The following is a 17,560-nucleotide window of genomic DNA, read 5'->3' as shown; positions in this document are numbered from 1 at the left end:
TTATTGGTCTGAAATTCAGAATGATTTGGAGAACTTGGAACATATCTAAATCATAAAACATGCGCATGGCCTCTAAAAGTCTGCATGGACACCATGGATTGCTACTGGCTTTGTATTCAGCCCATTTGATTTGGTAGATCAATTGGTCTCAACTCCAGAATGACTTGGAGAACAGGACATATCCAAATCGTTAATCATGCGCATGACCTCTAATGGCATGTATGGACCTCATGGATTGATGTTGGTTTCGAACCAACTGTCATTGACCTGGTAGACCAAAGTCCTGAAATCCAGAATATCGCATCGCGAAACAAAGAAATACGGCACCAATTTCGTCGCTTCTTTTTTGTAACATGCGTACTCACTGCTAAAAAAAATCACAAAAATAAGTAACAAATCAAATTCCTTTTCAATGCTTTGTTTTTCGTGGGATGTAATATCGGACCTATGAGATAAAGTCCAGGAGCAGTAACCCTACGTGTGCAATTTTCATCCATATAAAAGTGGCCAACTGATGATCCTTCCACCAACGATTACAGAATTTAGGTGTGAGGTCAGTTTCGGGAAATTTATGAGCTGACGATTACTTTGGGTATATAGACATGTGAATTTGGCTGAGAAATGCCTGAGATATTGCTGAGTAAATCCGGGACAATATGACCCGTAAGTATGAGATTTTTTGAGCACTGTAGTAATGTTAAGGTGAAACGGCCCAGAATCCAAATAAATTTAACCTCGCATTTTCAGAGGCACCAATCTACCCAAAGAAGCGACGGATAGCTGTAATAAATAAAAAGCTTATAGTTGCTCGTTGTTTCAGTACTGATAGTGCCTTTGGAAACGTGAGATGAAAAAATATTGGATTACGAAAAGTTAGACGTAATTTGACCTTTCCCGTCAAAAATTGTATCTCGTTTCATTGTCTCAGACGATTCTTTGGCTTATTTGAGGTTAACTCGAGTCGAACCGAACGTAGAATGCAGTACACGTAATATTTCTGTGTCTCGGTGCAAACGGAAAAATAAGTCTATTTTCCATGGTTTAAATACAAAAAACTCTGTGTAGCATATCAATTATGTGCTTAGGAATCTATAACCGTGCAGTTTTTTAACTAAATATACGCTAATACGTGACAAAGTGCGAAAATAAATTCATGGTGATATTCCAATCAAACAACTTTTTGGGAACAAAGGACCAGTTTTTCGAGCAGTTCAACACTTTCGATATCTCACCATGGCTGATAAAGATCATCAAACACGTCTACGAAGTAACTCACTTGTGAAGTCAGCAGCTAAGAGTAATGATAACGAAATGACTGTGGCGGATCTCGCAAACCTCATGCAGTCTCAACTGGCAACATACCAACGGTCGGTGAAAGATGATTTCAAGAAACTTGGTGATTCTCTCACAGCACAAATGGGCAAGCTACGTGAAGATATTGCTTTGGATATCGAAAAACTACGGAAGGAAACCAAACGCACGTTCGACAACCTATCCGTCTCTATTGACACCGTACGGGAGAACACATCGTTGGCTTTGGATAGATCCGTTCGTATTAACGATCTCATAGTGAGCGGCATACCATTCGTGGTTGGAGAAGACTTGTTGTGTTACTTTCACACATGGTGTAAAACGTTCGGATATTCTCAGAGCGAATTTCCACTCGTCGACGTCCGTCGACTTCACAAGGGAACGTTCACGGCTGGAAATGTTTACACGATCCTGGTACAATTTGCCATCACTGGTCAGCGCAATGATTTCTACACTCGATACCTTCGCTCTCGTTCGCTGTCGCTTTTGGGACTTGGCTTTTCAACGGATAAACGTTTTTTCATCAACGAAAACCTCGGACCAGCCGTCAGAAATCTACGATCCAAGGCACTCCAGCTGAAGAAGGATGGTAAACTGCGGGGGGTGTTTACACGGAACGGTATTCTATTTGTGAAGAAGATTGCCGACGAAAAGGAGATTGCTGTTTCAACCGAAAATGATTTACAACGTTAACCTTTTCCTATTAAGATATTGTTTGTCCTTCCTCGCCTTTCCCAGTATTCCATGATTCCTCTCCTAAAAGTTTGTTCGAGATGCTGTGATGCTGCTGCTGCGCTATTGGTGATGGACACGATATGATGGAGATACAAGATATGGTTTTTGTTTTCTGTTTGCGCCAGATAGATAGATAGATTAGTTTATAAAAATATTATTTTGATGAAGAATGTTATCTTAAATGAAATGCTCTTTTATCATCCTCTTTTAATTGCTAACTATTTTTATTTTTCCAATGGCTAGTAATCCAAATTTCTACACCTCGACAAACTGGTGCATTCCAGGTACTGTGATGAAGTCCGTACTATTTGAAAATAAGCTTTCTGTATGTTGTGTGAATTGTCAAAGTATTTGTGCTCGTAAACTCTGCAAAATTGAGGAACTACGTCAGATCATTAGAATTAGTAACGTTGACATCGTATGTGTAAGTGAAACGTGGTTGAATGAAAGTGTTAATAATTCGGTTTTAGCTATTGACGGTTATGAAATAGTAAGGCATGATAGAGTGGGTCGTCTAGGAGGAGGAGTAATGATGTATATTAAAGAAGGAATTCCATTCAACTTTATTACCAAGTCACGCAATCTAAGTGGTGTTTCTAATACAGAATTCATCACAATTGAACTAATTCTACATAATGAAAAACTATTATTAATTGGTCTTAACAATCCACCTGGAATTGAATGTACTGAATCTTTGGAATGTTTGTTGTTTTTTTTTTTTTTTTGTGTCTTTATTAAAGAGACTTTCAGCCCGAGGCTGGCTCGTCTCCGATGTTTGTTGTCATCGTATGGAGCTAATTACAGCCACTTTTACTTTTTAGGCGATTTCAACACAAATATGTTGATAAACTCCTCAAAATCAGAAAGGTTGCGTAACGTCTTATCTACACTATCTGTGCAATGTTTAGGTAGTGAACCAACGTTTTTTTTATAACAATGGAGCCTCGCAATTAGATTTAATTTTAACTAGTACGGAGACGAGCCAGCCTCGGGCTGAAAGTCTCTTTAATAAAGACACAAAAAAAAAAAAAAAAAAATTTTAACTAATGATACCTCTAAAGTGTTGAGATTTAGTCAGATAGAAGTCCCTGTATTGTCTAATCACGATCTGGTGTTTGCATCTCTTGATTTCGATCTCAAAATACATCCAAAAATGTTAGAGTTTCGTGATTACAACGCATTACAGGTGGACGGGCTGGTAAATGCTTTTTGTTCAGCAGATTGGAGCATATTTTACAATTCCATTGATTCCAATCAGCAGCTAGAGTTTATTACTACTTTGTTGATAGCATTACATAATACTTTTGTGCCTATTCGTAGCATTTCATCCAATAAAAGAAGAAATCTTTGGTTCAATCACACGATTAGTAAAGCAATTGTTGATCGAGATTTGCTGTATAAAAAATGGAAATATTTCAAAAATCCTTCATACCTTGTTGGATTTAAAAAAAGCTAGAAACATTGTAAATAAGCTTATTCGATCTGCAAAACGAGACTATTTTGCTTCTAAGCTGGATCTTAACCTCCCGACTAAAGATTTGTGGAAAAACATTAGGAAGTTAGGAATAACGACAAACGAAAGACAGACGTTTATCAATTATTCGGCTAATGAAATCAACACACATTTCTGTAACAGTTTCACAAATGATATTAGAACTAACGATCATATTACTGAATCAATTGTTGCAGAACGTGATCTTTTCTACTTCAATAGAATTAATCAAGAAGATGTGATTTTTGCAATGAATTCCATCAAATCAAACGCCATCGGACTTGACATGTTACCGATAAAGTTTTTGAAAGCTATTTGTCCAATATTGATTGAACCCTTCACTTTCCTCTTCAATTCCATTGTTACTACCAGTGTTTTTCCGGAATCATGGAAAAAGTCGAAAATATTACCAATAAGGAAAAAAACAAATTTATCCTCTATGGAAAACCTCAGACCGATCAGTATCCTTTGTGCAATATCGAAGGTGTTTGAAAAAAATATTAAAACTGACATTTGCAATTTCATAGCCAGTCATAACCTTCTGAATCAATTTCAATAGGGATACCGTTCAAAACATAGCACTAAAACGGCGATGATTAAAATACTCGACGATATTGGTTTTGTGATCGACAACGGACGTCCAGTTGTTCTCATTCTTTTAGATTTCTCAAAAGCATTCGATACCGTCTCTCACAGTATATTATGTCGCAAATTGAAAACACAATTCGCTTTTTCGGATCATGCTGTTGCCCTAATTAAATCTTATTTAAGTGCAAGATCCCAGGCTGTCTTTCATGATGGTTTCTTGTCAAATTTTTGTCCTATAATATCAGGAGTTCCTCAAGGATCCATCTTCTTCTTCTTCTTCATTGGCATTACATCCCCTACTGGGACATTGCCGCCTCGCAGATTAGTGTTCATTAAGCACTTCCACAGTTATTAACTGCGAGGTTTCTAAGCCAAGTTACCTATACTGGCACCGGGAATCGAACCCAGCCACCCTCAGCATGGTCTTGCTTTATAGCCGCGCATCTTACCGCACGGCTAAGGAGGGCCCCTATTAGGGCCAATTTTGTTCTCACTGTATATTAACGATCTACCGTGCATAGTAAAGCACTGCAAAATCCATCTGTTTGCGGATGATGCACAGATATATTACGCATGTTTGAAAAAGTCAGCTGCAGATATCGCTGAGGATATTAACACCGATTTACAACAAATTCACGAATGGTCTAAACGTAATATGCTATCATTAAATGCTAGTAAAACAAAAGCTATTTTCATTTCGAATAGCTCTTTCCATAATTCGATTAAACCATTATTGAAACTGAACGACGACGTTATTGAGTTTGTTGATAATGCAACAAGTTTAGGTATCCGCGTTGATTCAAAATTTGAATGGGACAAACACGTTATGATACAATGTGGGAAAATTTACGCTTGTTTAAGAACGCTGTACAGATTATCAACATTTTTAACTTCCGCTATAAAATTAAAATTATTCAAAAGCCTTATGCTTCCTTACTTCATTGGTTGCGATTTCCTACTAGATTCCATTTCAGTTTTTACGTTTAATAAGTTGAAGGTTGCTTTAAATTCATGTATTAGATATATTTACAACATAAATAGGTTCACAAGCGTTTCTCAACTGCAGTTCTTATTAGTAGGGTGCCGATTTGAAAATTATAGTAAACTCCGTTGTTGTTTAATTTTGCACAAACTGTCAAGCTCAAAACAACCAGATTATTTACACAGCAAACTAAATATGGCACGAAGCAATCGTTACAAAAAATATATACTACCGCGTTACTGTACGACTAAATACGGGAATTCATTTTTTGTGCGAGGTGTAGTACACTGGAATTCTTTGCCTACATATATTTCCAATGAAAAATCGTTTATAGTTTTTAAGAGAGGATGTAAAGAGCATTTTAAGTAGTTGGATTAAAGTTAAAAGTTGAAATTTATGTTTAAATGTATTGGCGCTGATTCTACTAGAAAATTACTCGATGTAGCATGAAAAAGACTGTAGTCTTAAGTTACAAAATATTGATCAATAAATAAATAAATAAATAAATAACTTTCCCAAAGAACCCATGTTTTTTTAAGTATCCAACTATTTAAAAAATCAAAAACAAAAACCGAAAAAGTTCTGTACGTATGAACCGACCTGATAAATTCACCCGATGTTCGTTTAAAATCGAGTAGATGTTAGGCCAATCTATAGCAACTTTTTCGATTTTTTTTTATTTCAAAAATACTTAGAGGCCCCAAAAATATGGGTTCTTTGGAAAAGCTGACCTTAACCCTCAAAGACCCAGGACGGACGGATTTTTTCAAATTGCATGCGGAAATGGGCATGCTTCTTCTCAAACTTTACAAAACATAAATTTAAAAAATTTCATTTTCAATTTACCATTTACCTTCATTTACCTTCTGAAACTCTTAACAGGGCCGCATCTAGGGGTCAAATAGGGAGAGCAGGGGTCATAACACTAATTTCAATTAAACTGACCATGCGACTGCTCAAACTTCATGAAAACACATCAAAAGCTCAAAGAATTCTGTTTGAATTTGAAATTTACCTTCTAAGATTTTGACAAGGGCCGGATCCAGGGGCCACGACATCAGTTAAAATGATACTGGGCATACGACTGATCAAACTTCATTAAAGCACATAAGGAACTCAAAGAACTCTGTTTGAAAATGACCTCCTGAAATTTCGGCCAAGGCCGGATTTAGGGGACAAAATGGGGACAACAGGGGTATTAACACCAATTGCAATGAAACTGGGGATGCGACTGCTCAAACATCATGAAAATACATCAGGAGCTCAAAGAATTCTGTTTAAATTTGAATTTGACCTTCTGGGATTTCGACAAGGGCCGGATTCAGGGGTCAAAATGAGGAGAGCAGGGGTCATAATATCAGTTACATCGAAACTGGACATGTGGCTGCTCAATATTCAAGAAAGCACATAAAGAGCACGGATAATTTATGAGCTGACGATTATTTTTGGTATATAAACTTGGTAATTTGGCTGAGAAATGCCTGAAATATTGCAAATCCGGGACAATATGAACCGAACACCGTAAGTGTGAGATTTGTTTAGCACTGTAGGAATGTTAAGGTGAAACTGTCCAGAATTCAAATAAATTTTACCTCGCATTTTCAGAGGCACCAATCTAATCAAAGAAGCAACGGAGAGCTGTCATGAATAAAAACATGACAGTTGCTCGTTGTTTCATTATTGATAACGTGTAAACGAGAGATGAAAAACATCTGATTCCGAAAAGATAGTCCTTTGACGGAAATTAACTTTTCACGTCAAAAATTGTATCTCGTTTCATTGTCTTATTCGATTATTTGGCTTAATTGAGGTCAACCTTCCAAAAGAATCCATATTTTTTTAAGCCTCTAACTATTTTAAAAATCAAAAACAAAAACTGAAAATGTGCTGCACGTGTGAACCAGCCTAAAAAATGTACTCGATGTTCGTTCAAAATCGAGTAAGTGTTAGGCCAATCTTTAAAAACATAACTTTTTCGATTTTTTTTTTTTTTAATTTTGAAAATACTTAGAGGCACTAAAAATATATATTTTTTTTTGGGAAAGCTGACCTTAACCCTCAAAGACCCAAGACGAATGGTTTTTTTTTTAAATGGCTCGCAATGAAATATGCATGCGGAAATGGGCATGTGGCTGCTCAAACTTTACAAATCAGAAGTTTTAAAAATTTCATTTTCAATTGACATTGACCTTCTGAAACTCTTACCAAGACCGCATCTAGGGGTCAAATGGGGAGAGCAGGGGCCGTAACACCAATTACAATGGAACTAAGCCTGCGGCGCTCAAACTTCATGAGCCAACATAAAGAGCTCAAAGAACTCTGTTTGAATTTGAAATTGAAATAGACCTTCTGAAATTTCAGCCAGAGCCGCATTTAGGGGACAAAATGGGGAGAGCCGGGGCCATAATATTTACAATGAAAGTGGGCATGCGACTGCTCAGATTTCTGGAAACACCTCAGAAATTCAAAGAACTCTGTTTGCTATCGAAAGTGACCTTCTGGAATTTCGATCAGGGTCGGATTTAGGGGACCAATTACAATGAAACTGGGCATGCGTATGCTCAAATTTCATGAAAATACATAGGGAGCTGAAAGAAACCTCGTGGCAGGATGTATTCTGCCTTTTTCAAGGGAAAATTATCAGTCAACCGTTTTAAAAAATATACAAAATGCCCAAAAACATGAAACAGACATATTTTTTAAAACGAAAAACGGTTGACTGATAATTTTCCCTTGAAAAAAAGCAGAATACATCCTGCCGAAACGTCGGGCAATTCGAAATATATCCGTTTTGAACAACCCAGAAACTGAGAAAGCCAGATCCTTAGTGCAACAGCTTTCCCAGTCGTTAATTAATAACAGTTATAAAGATTGTAAATAATGTTTTAGCGCGCCGAAATTTCAGAAAGACAATTTCAAGTTCAAATAGCATTTTTTGAGCTACTAATGTATTTTCATAAAGTTTGAGTAGTCGCATGCCTAGTTTCATTGTAACTGGTGTTATGGCCACTGCACTCCCCATATTGTCCCCTAAATCCAGCCCTGGTCGAAGATTCAGAAGGACAATTTCAATTGGAAAAAGAATTCTTCGAGCTCCTTATGTGTTTTCATGAAGTTTGAGCAGTCGCATGCGCAGTTTTATTGTGATTTGTGATCCAGCTATCTCAATTTTGACACCTTAATTCGACCCTAAAAGCAAGCAAATCGGATAAGATAACGTAACGCAAAAATTGGCTATTTTAAGCCCCCTCCCCCTATGTCACACTTTTTGTATGAAACGTTTGAAAATTTTGTTTGGATCGTCACACTTCGCTTTAACCCCACCCCACCCCCCCTCCTAGCGTTACGTAGTTTGTAGACGTTCCCTAAGGCTGTGTCTCACATTTTTTGTAAACACTCATACATACATACACACATACAGACGTCACTTCTATTCGTCGAGCTGAGTCGATTAGTATATAAGACTATGGGTCTCAAAGCCTTCTATCAAAAGTTCGATTTTGTTTTAAGTAAACACGCAAAAAGGCATACGTTTTCTGAAAATAAACACCCCTGCCAGCGATGATTTAAATTTAGTTTAACATACTCTTCATAAACTGATTCCATCGCACACAATATTTAGTGCAAGAAACGTTAACACGACTATCGGAATCAAATTCGTCTGTCCAGCACGCTTCATCGAAAGGTCTTTAAACTCACACCGATTGATCGGATGCGGCCACCAGAAATAAGCCTCAAGCGCATGGTTGGTCACGAGCGCGAGCCCTCCTCAAGCAAGCGAACCATTAAATGTGCAAATCTTGAGAGGGAAAAGCGGCTGCCTACTAGCATGCGCATAAACGACGCAGAAGTACTAAATTTTTAATTTGGCGTGGGTACGTGAACTGAATATGTTGAAAGTGGGCGGTATTGGCATACAAATTCGATTTGTCTAGGATCGATGACAATCAATATGTACGAGCATTAATCACATCATATTAAAAATTGGCTTTATCAAAACCATTTCTGACGAGCTATGTAAAATCTATAACAAGTATTTGCAACTTATTGTAATAATGTGAGGTTTGCGAGTACCATGACGGTCCACAGAATAAAATGGAAGTTTCACATCAAAACTAACGTGACGAAACGGGGAGGTGGTGTGTTTAATTTATCTTCCCTTATAATTACGACACCGAGAATAGTACCTTGGAACAGACTTTTTTCACCAGCCGTTAAACAATTCAGCACAGTCACGATTTTGCCCTGCGTTGGCACTCGGCAGGCGCTATCATAAACACTCGTCGTTGTAGCATGATCTAATTTTCAGGGGCATTCCATGCAGTTCAAGCCGAAGCTAGCTCATATGGAACACCATCAATGGTAACGTGCAACTTTGAGCGTTTGAATTAAACTAAATGTGAATTCCGACAGTGCCTGGAATAATTAAAGTTTTTGAAGGTGCCAATTCAGCTTTTTTGCGTTATACCAATCGCCTAAATTGGGCGCCGTCAAGGGTGCGAATTTGAGAGAAGGCCGTTCCGTGTAGTCCAACCAACCAACCATGGTCGGTGCGGCATTCGCGGCAAACCAATCATTTTGAATAATGAGCGGATTGGCAGTAAGCCACGATCCAAAGAAATCAATGACCGCTGCTACCACTCGTGGGAGTGGAAGGCAAACGAACTTTTGAGTGCCCTGGTGGCGGTGGCGTTACAAATGGGCGTCCGTTGCGAATTATTACTATTTGTATTTTTGTAGGTAGTACATGCTGTTATTTCGCGATACCAAAGAAAAGGCGATAATTGCAATCCATATCTTCCTCACCATAATTTAATTAGTTGCCAACACTAATAAAACATTTTCTTTCCATTTTCTTCTTTCAGACAATAGCCACTTTCACGCGATGTGCTCAGATTCCTTCCATCAAACGTAAGTGTATCATCAAGCGATATAGTCAGCTACATAACAAGGAAGTAGCTGTTGTGTAATAAGCCTAAAAACATATTTGTTTAGCAAGAACCATGTCTGTTTCAATCACATGCATGTAGTAACGAAAGTATGAAAACATTCTATTTTTACTTAGTAAAAACTGCGATCCCGCTTCCAAAATAGCATGGCACGTTTCGCGGGTAGTTTAGATTTTTGAGTCTTTCAGCTGTCTGTTCAAAGAATGTTGAATTGAAAAAAAGGCAAAATAAATTAAATAAAACTTTATTGTTGTAGCCTACCCAAAATAAGGTTCTATACTTTAAACGGTCGATTATGGTGTAGAGTTCACTTACTAACAAAAGGTGTCGAAACAAGCACCCGGAACGTATGAAACGGAGGCGATGCGGTATCAAAGGTGGAGCACCGACCGTTCCGGTAAATCTGACAGAATAATCCATTATTGCGCACCTCAGTCGGGATATGTACCTTGACTGTTAAATGAATATGCTTTTAGACTGTGCTCTTTTCAACAGAGTTCGCTTGAGCCTATGTGTTCTTTTTTTTTTGCATCTTTAGAAAGAACAATCATAAGAAAAAAGGTGAAAATGACTTCAGTAATTCAATATTCGTGAAGAACGAGCATTGAACCAAGAAGTCGTTTTGTCGGAGGGTATAATGATCCCCTGTTTTTTTTCGGGGACGTTAGCTGTGAGTTTAACCATGAAACTTCCATCTCGTGAGTTCAATGAATCTTTAGATTTTCTGGAGGACCAAGTAAATAAACCCCTTACATAACTCTTCTACTCAAGCACTTGGATGACTTGAATTCTATGCAGTGAAAATAATCAACTTTGATGCCTTATTGATAGTGGAAATCTGGCTGATAAGTTTCCGACGAAAAATTTTTGATTGTATTGTACAGCGTTTGTGAGTGAAACAGACATGTTAAGAAATAAAAAGGTAATTTGGCCAAAAATGTTACTGGCCAACCGTGTCATACGGCTTCACAGATCATTTGGCCGAAATTGTCACTGCGAACGAAATACGATGCATAAACCAAATAACTTCTACTCGCGTAAGTAAAACAAATTGTTTATTCGATAAAACTTTTCTTAAAATTTATTTCACAACAATCGCAATATCTATCAAACTTTTATTTATAGAGGGGTGAAGGCAAATCTGCAAACAGGCACCTGAAATTAGCACTCAAGGAGTGGGGTCGACGGAACGCCGGACCCAGTAAACCCACCCGGAACGGAAGTTTACTTGAGTTAACCTCTCTACTAATACCCTGGTTCCCCCAGGAACTGCCTCCCAGCATTACTTTTGGGTAGGCTGACCAGATCATTTTGGTGGAAAAACGGGACAAACACACTTGCAAAACGGGACATGACAAAAAACCTTGTGACAAAATTCAAGAGCTGTGGAAATTTCAAAATGTGTGGCCTAATTTTCATATTCCGTATAAGAAGTTAGAGAAAAGTTTCAGAGTAAATTTTTCCTCACCATAACCCTCTATTAAGGTCACTCCTGACAGAATCCAAGTTTCAAAGTGCTCGCGTTTTCGGGGGCACACCACTTGATACGGAGGCGGCGGACAACTGTCATTTTTGTTGATTCAGCTTTGCTGCGTGCGTGCGTGAAAAAATAAAAATGACAGTTGTGCGTTGCTTCCGTATCGAGTGGTGTGCCCCCGAAAACGCGAGCACTTTGAAACTTGGATTCTGTCAGGAGTGACCTTAAGTACTTCAACCAACCTTCTAAGTAATAAGTTAGTTGTGGAAAAATACTGAACTACAAATATTTTACTATTCAAAGAGGCGCGGACAAAAAATTACGCATTTTTCAATATTTTCAAAAAAATGTAGAATTTTTTTATTTTATTTTAATCCACTGTTAAACATGCACGAAGGTCTAAGGATTTTATTACTGACCAATATCAAAAACTTTTCCAATTCTGAACAATTGAAAATAACAAAAAATAGTCAAAGTAGGGTAAATCACTACTTGGGCCTATGGACCCCATTCCCGGCTCACTGCACAGAAAACTAATGATTTATACTGTTTGGTAGCCGTAGGTTTATGATTGATAATTTATAAAAAGTCTCCTATTTATCGCGCACAATACTCAATATTTTTCAACCATTTATTTCACTCCTAATCGATCCAATTATAGAAAATAAAAATGTAGATTTCAAACTTTTGCTCTTCGTTGCAACACCACTGAGCCGGAGTGATTCTTTCCACTTTTACAAAACGGTATCATCAAATAAACACCTACCTGAAAATCGTCACAGTGCTCGATACAACCATTGCTTCAGGCTGTTTATCACCACACAATAATGCTAAAATCACGCACATAAACCTTTTCTAATTGTTCGTATCTCTAAATCTTATATAAACATATTAGAATACATTTAAAAATGTATCCTCAAACCGAATAAAAAATCACCTCGGCCCAAGAACTTCTAGCTGTACAGTGCTGCCAAAAGGCCATGAGTCTTATTTTAGTATGAAGATAATCCTTCATCGTTAATAAGAAAATTGTCTAAAACGTTGACGCTTTTATGTTATTTATAATTATCTCAATTTCAAAGACTAAAAAACAATATTTTTTCAAGTATTTGGAAGGAATTTGGATGAGTGCATATATCTTCTCACCCAAATAAAAATTATTATGAATAATACCATCTGGCATCACGTTATCGTGGAACGTGCATATTTTTGTTTACGTCGCATTTTCTACCGTCGCGAGAGAGAGAATGAGAGTAAGATGTTGAGAGATTGAGTAAAATATTGCGTATGCCGAAGCGACTTGGGGTATGCCGGATAAGGAATCGCCTATGACTGAAATGAGTGCTGCACCATGTTAATTTAAAGCAAATAAAAGTTTTTTCGAGCGGTTTTTAGCAAGAATAACTATTTTTTAAGCATAGGTGAACCCCATCGCAATATTACACGGCCCACAAAATTCAGGAAAAGTAGCTCCTAGTCAAAAATATCAATTAAATAATGCAGTCGTACGCATGTTAGGCCGGGAATGGGGTAAGAAACCCTATCCTAACCCTCTTCCTGAAGGCTGGTTTACAGTTCGGAAAACGTGTCACGGGAGTTGATCCTCCATGCATTTTGCATTTTTCAAGGGGCTCGTTTTCATAGCCCAAATCCACTAAACCCCGTCCCTTTAAAAATGCATGGGGAACCAAATCCCGTGACACGTTTTCCGAACTGTAAACCAGCCTTTAAAGCCAGTGTGGGCATCAGAGAGAAAAAAATAATGAGGAAAAATGTCAAAAGACAAATTCGAAAAGAGTAACAGGTTGAGTATATTGATTTTCCGTGGGGAAATCTGCGGATAAGAAAAACAAGAATCTCAACAAGGAAAGAACATTAAGAAGAAATTATTTTTATTATTTCCATGAATGAATTCTGAATTCTGAGAAAGATTCCCATCAGCATCCGTGAAGGATTCTCATCAGAATCCGGGAAGAATTCTCACTTCAATCTTTTCGGATTCATCGAAGTATTCCAATCGTAATCCAGAAGAAATCCTACTGGATTCTTTCCAGTATTGTTAAGCAATACCCTTGGGAATCTGTGAAAAATACTTTTTAAAATCCATGGAGGATTTGCTTTAGAATCTCTCGTTGATTTGCTCCGAAATATCTCCAGATTTGTTTTGAGATTGATTTAAGAATTTCTTGACAAATCAGAACCCTTCGGCGATTTGCTTCGTAATCCTTTGAAGATTTAATTCGGAGTCTCTCGATGTTTTGCAAATGATCTGCGCTGGGATCTCTAGACGATAAGGAATCCGGCTGATGATTAGCTTCGAAATCCCGCGAAGAATTGCTTCAGAATCATTCGACGTTTCGTTCCGGAATACATCGACGGAGGGTTTTAGACGAAATCCCTGGAATATTCCCCTTCAAATTCCTGAAATATTCCCGTCGAAATTCCTGGTGGATTCTCTTCATGATCCCTGGAGGCTCCCATCGGTATTCTTGAAGGATCCCTGTCGAAATATCTAGAGATTCCCATCGGAGTCCCTGGAACATTCCAGTCAGGATCACTAAAGGATTCTCATCAGAATTCTTGGAAGATTCTCGGCGGAATCCATGGAAAGTTGCACTATTTTTTTTCATTTGAGATAGATAGAATATTTATGAAGTATGCAAATATATCCACTGCCTGACGCTAATCGAGCGCAATTAAACATAGACTGTGAGTTGTGCTCACACGTCCACACGTGCACGTGCTTGAGAAAAGAGAATAATATGAATGACATTACCGCTGATAATTTGATGAGGTGTTAAAATGTTCGAGAATTTTTTAAAAGAGGGTCAATTTCGAGAAAAAATATAAAGGGGCTATAGCCCCCCTAGGCATCGGTGGTAGTTACGCAAATGGTTGGCACATGTGAATAAAAATAAAATCTAATCAATTCACAGTCCTTTTTGATCGAAATTGATTTAAATGACGTTAAAAGTAGCCTCACATCTCGGGAATCTTGTCCATTGATTTTGTTCTCATGTGTTTCCAAATAGGCACACTCTAACACTCACCACTGACTCACATGGGTGCTCACCACTGACATACCATGTGAGTCTAACTTGGGTGCTCACCCTTTACGCACCATATGAGACTAACTTGGATGTCACCCTACTACCTGATTCACGCTCTAGCACACCAATCTGAGACTTATTTGGGTGCTCACTCCAGCATACCCTGCCACTCCTCCTGACACACGCTCTGACACACCATGTGGGACTTACTTAGGTTCTCACTTCTGACATGCCACGTGAGGCAGACTTGGATGCTCTCTCTACTCTCCTCTGCCATGTTTCGAGGTGTCAATAGCGATAGGTACCAACTTTTCTACGCTACGACCCTCCTTCCTTGGCATGTGCAGTCCATGCTAACACCTATGCACTCACTCTTCTGCCATGCCTCGTAGTGGCGACTGAGGTTTCCACTCGCTGCGACACTCTTTCCTCAACATGTGCAAACCTCTCATTCACTTCCCCGCGCTCATCATGTTTTCGCACTAACTAACCAATCACAAGTTAGTTATGCTTGTCGACTGCTGCTCGGCGCGGCAGATTCTCTGCAAGCTGCAGGCAATCTGAGTGGTTGCAGTCAAAACTGCGTTCCACTTCTCCACCGCTTGGCACATCCTCTGGATAAGGGTATCCGGGAGTGTGTCCCGACCGCAAACGTCTAGCATAGCTCTTCTTTCGATTAGCCTTCCAACTTTATTGTGCACAGATTGAGAGTTCAGGAAATAAAGGATCAATAATGGCGCCGGCCACGTCCTTGCGAATGTTGGTGTGACATCTTAGAGGCCGAGATCCCCTTTGCATCTCCACAGTTGCCAAAGGAGGGATTTATGATTTTGGGACGGGGTAAGTAGTTGCACGGATCAGGATTCACCTTGGTAAATGTTTGTGGCAAATACTACATCTGTCCTCAGATGTGTGGTTATCAACGTCATCACCTTTCCACATACGTGTCCAGTAAGCAGTCATCAATGATCGAATGGACATCGCACACATCCACTGGATATAATCGCTTAGGCATCCACATCTGCACCGACTATGGTCAAACCATAGAAGGGAGAGAGATTCACATCATGCGAGATGATCACAGCATGCGAGATGATCACCACTAGCCACCGATCGGTTTGTTGAGACGTAGTTAGTGCAATCTCGGTCGACCAACGGGCACCACGACTCTTCAATCTCGTGTGATAAATTAAGTTCTATCAAATTTTAATATGTAGTGTATGTTTTGTTTGTTCGCTTAGTTTTAAGACCAAAATAAAGTTTAAGTGCACGTTGTTGTGTTTTAAGTATAAATAAACTGTTTCGTGTGAAATGTACGGAAGTTGAGTGCTTATAATTTCTGTGATAAGACATACCGCAACGATAAGAACAGTTTGGGTGTCGTTTGGAGCCTAGGAATAGAGCTACGAAAAGAACGTTAATTGGACACTAACAATTTGCAAGTTTATAATTTTTGCCGGAGTGCAAACAGTAAGTGATCCGATCCATGCAACCATTTGATAGAAAAACTCGTTTTCCGAAGAAAAAAAATATGACATAGACCATACATTTGAACAAAGAGATCGATTTACAAAATATTCCATTTCAGTTTGTTGTGGTCCTTGCACTGGTCATTTTGAAGTATTCCCTTGACAATGTGTTACTGACATAGCATAGCACAGCATGAACCCTTACACATATTGTAGAAAGAGCTGCAGAGATAAAGATATCCACGGTCATTGTAGATTCTGCCACAATCTACAATTAGATGGACCCGATTTTCTCCACACACCTGGCTACGTCCTTAAAGGTGTTTTTATGTTATAATTGTCCTATCTTCTGCTGAAAAAGCGCTCGGATCCGAACCAGCCTTCACAGACGAGTATATAACATGCAGGATAGATCATAATGGGACCAGATCTAGTCTGAAGCTAGGAGCCGACTAGCATATCCAAGCAGCACAATATCATGTAATCTGCTTTCAGCAACTCCATTGTGACTGCATCTGGTCATATATTACTGTGATCTATGTGTAACATGCGTGCTACTCGGGTAGATATTTATTATGTTGACACGTATATCTAAGGATGCTCAGCACTGGCGCAGCCAGCTATTGTTATTTGGTGGGGCACCGCTTGGTGCAAGAATAATAGCCGTTGAGAACAATGGTGTGATTGCATCGTGTGGTGCCCCACATCTGTCTCCAACAGTGGTGCTCAGGAGCACAAATCGTACCTTATACAATAATGCATGCATAGAGCAACATTTGAAAAGGGTGTAACAGCCAAAATTGATTCCTTCTGATAATTCGTCTACATATTACAGCTATATGTAGATATAGAATCAGAAGGAATAATTTCTGTCAATTACGTCCTTTTCAAATGTTGGTCTAGTATTAACAGCTAAGACCATACATACATATTACGTTTGCAGCTACTCATAATCTATGAAACGCTCCGTGGAAGCAGCAAGTGACTTCTACCGCCGTGTATTCGTTATAAACGTGTAACGTTAAAAAGCCGCCTAATGGCGGTAAATAGCGAAACAACACTAGCCGAACAGTTAACTACGAGGCAAAAGGAACGTAAGAGGATAGATCCAAGGATCCCAGGATATTGAACGTGTTAAATTCACCCATGAAGGTCTATTTAAACAGTATTAGAAACCTGTCATAAGACGAGTTTATACAATCCCATTGAATTCCACCACTTAATTGTATCTTGGCAGATACGTATTTCGACCTCAAAAGTAAGGCCGTCTTCAGTGTGTCGTACTTGACTCGACTTAAGTCTTACTTTTGGCCTTACTTTTGAGGTCGAAATACGTATCTGTCAAGATACAATTAAGTGGTGGAATTCAATGGGATTGTATAAACTCGTCTTATGACAGGTGAAAACATTCCACTAAAATGCTCAAAATAATTTTCTTATCAGTATTAGAAATCAACAAAATATTGGAAACAGAAGTTGAAACATTTCGGTGTGGCAATCCGGGATT

General features: G+C 38.6%; 1 protein-coding gene across 1 annotated transcript in view; it reads left to right on the top strand.

The window, feature by feature from the left end:
- LOC134209342 (uncharacterized) overlaps window positions 1–17,560 on the top strand; it is a 123,327-nt gene that overhangs the window by 88,127 nt on the left and 17,640 nt on the right. Inside the window, exon 3 of the mRNA XM_062685331.1 lies at window positions 9,974–10,019. Coding sequence (XP_062541315.1) covers window positions 9,974–10,019 — 46 coding nt within the window. The remainder of the gene's footprint in view (window positions 1–9,973; window positions 10,020–17,560) is intronic.

This window comes from Armigeres subalbatus, chromosome 2 (genome assembly GCF_024139115.2).
Source record: "Armigeres subalbatus isolate Guangzhou_Male chromosome 2, GZ_Asu_2, whole genome shotgun sequence".
In the NCBI taxonomy this organism is placed as follows: Eukaryota; Metazoa; Arthropoda; class Insecta; order Diptera; family Culicidae; genus Armigeres; species Armigeres subalbatus.
Note: the sequence above shows the minus strand (reverse complement) of the source record. Positions and strands in the feature narration are given on the sequence as shown.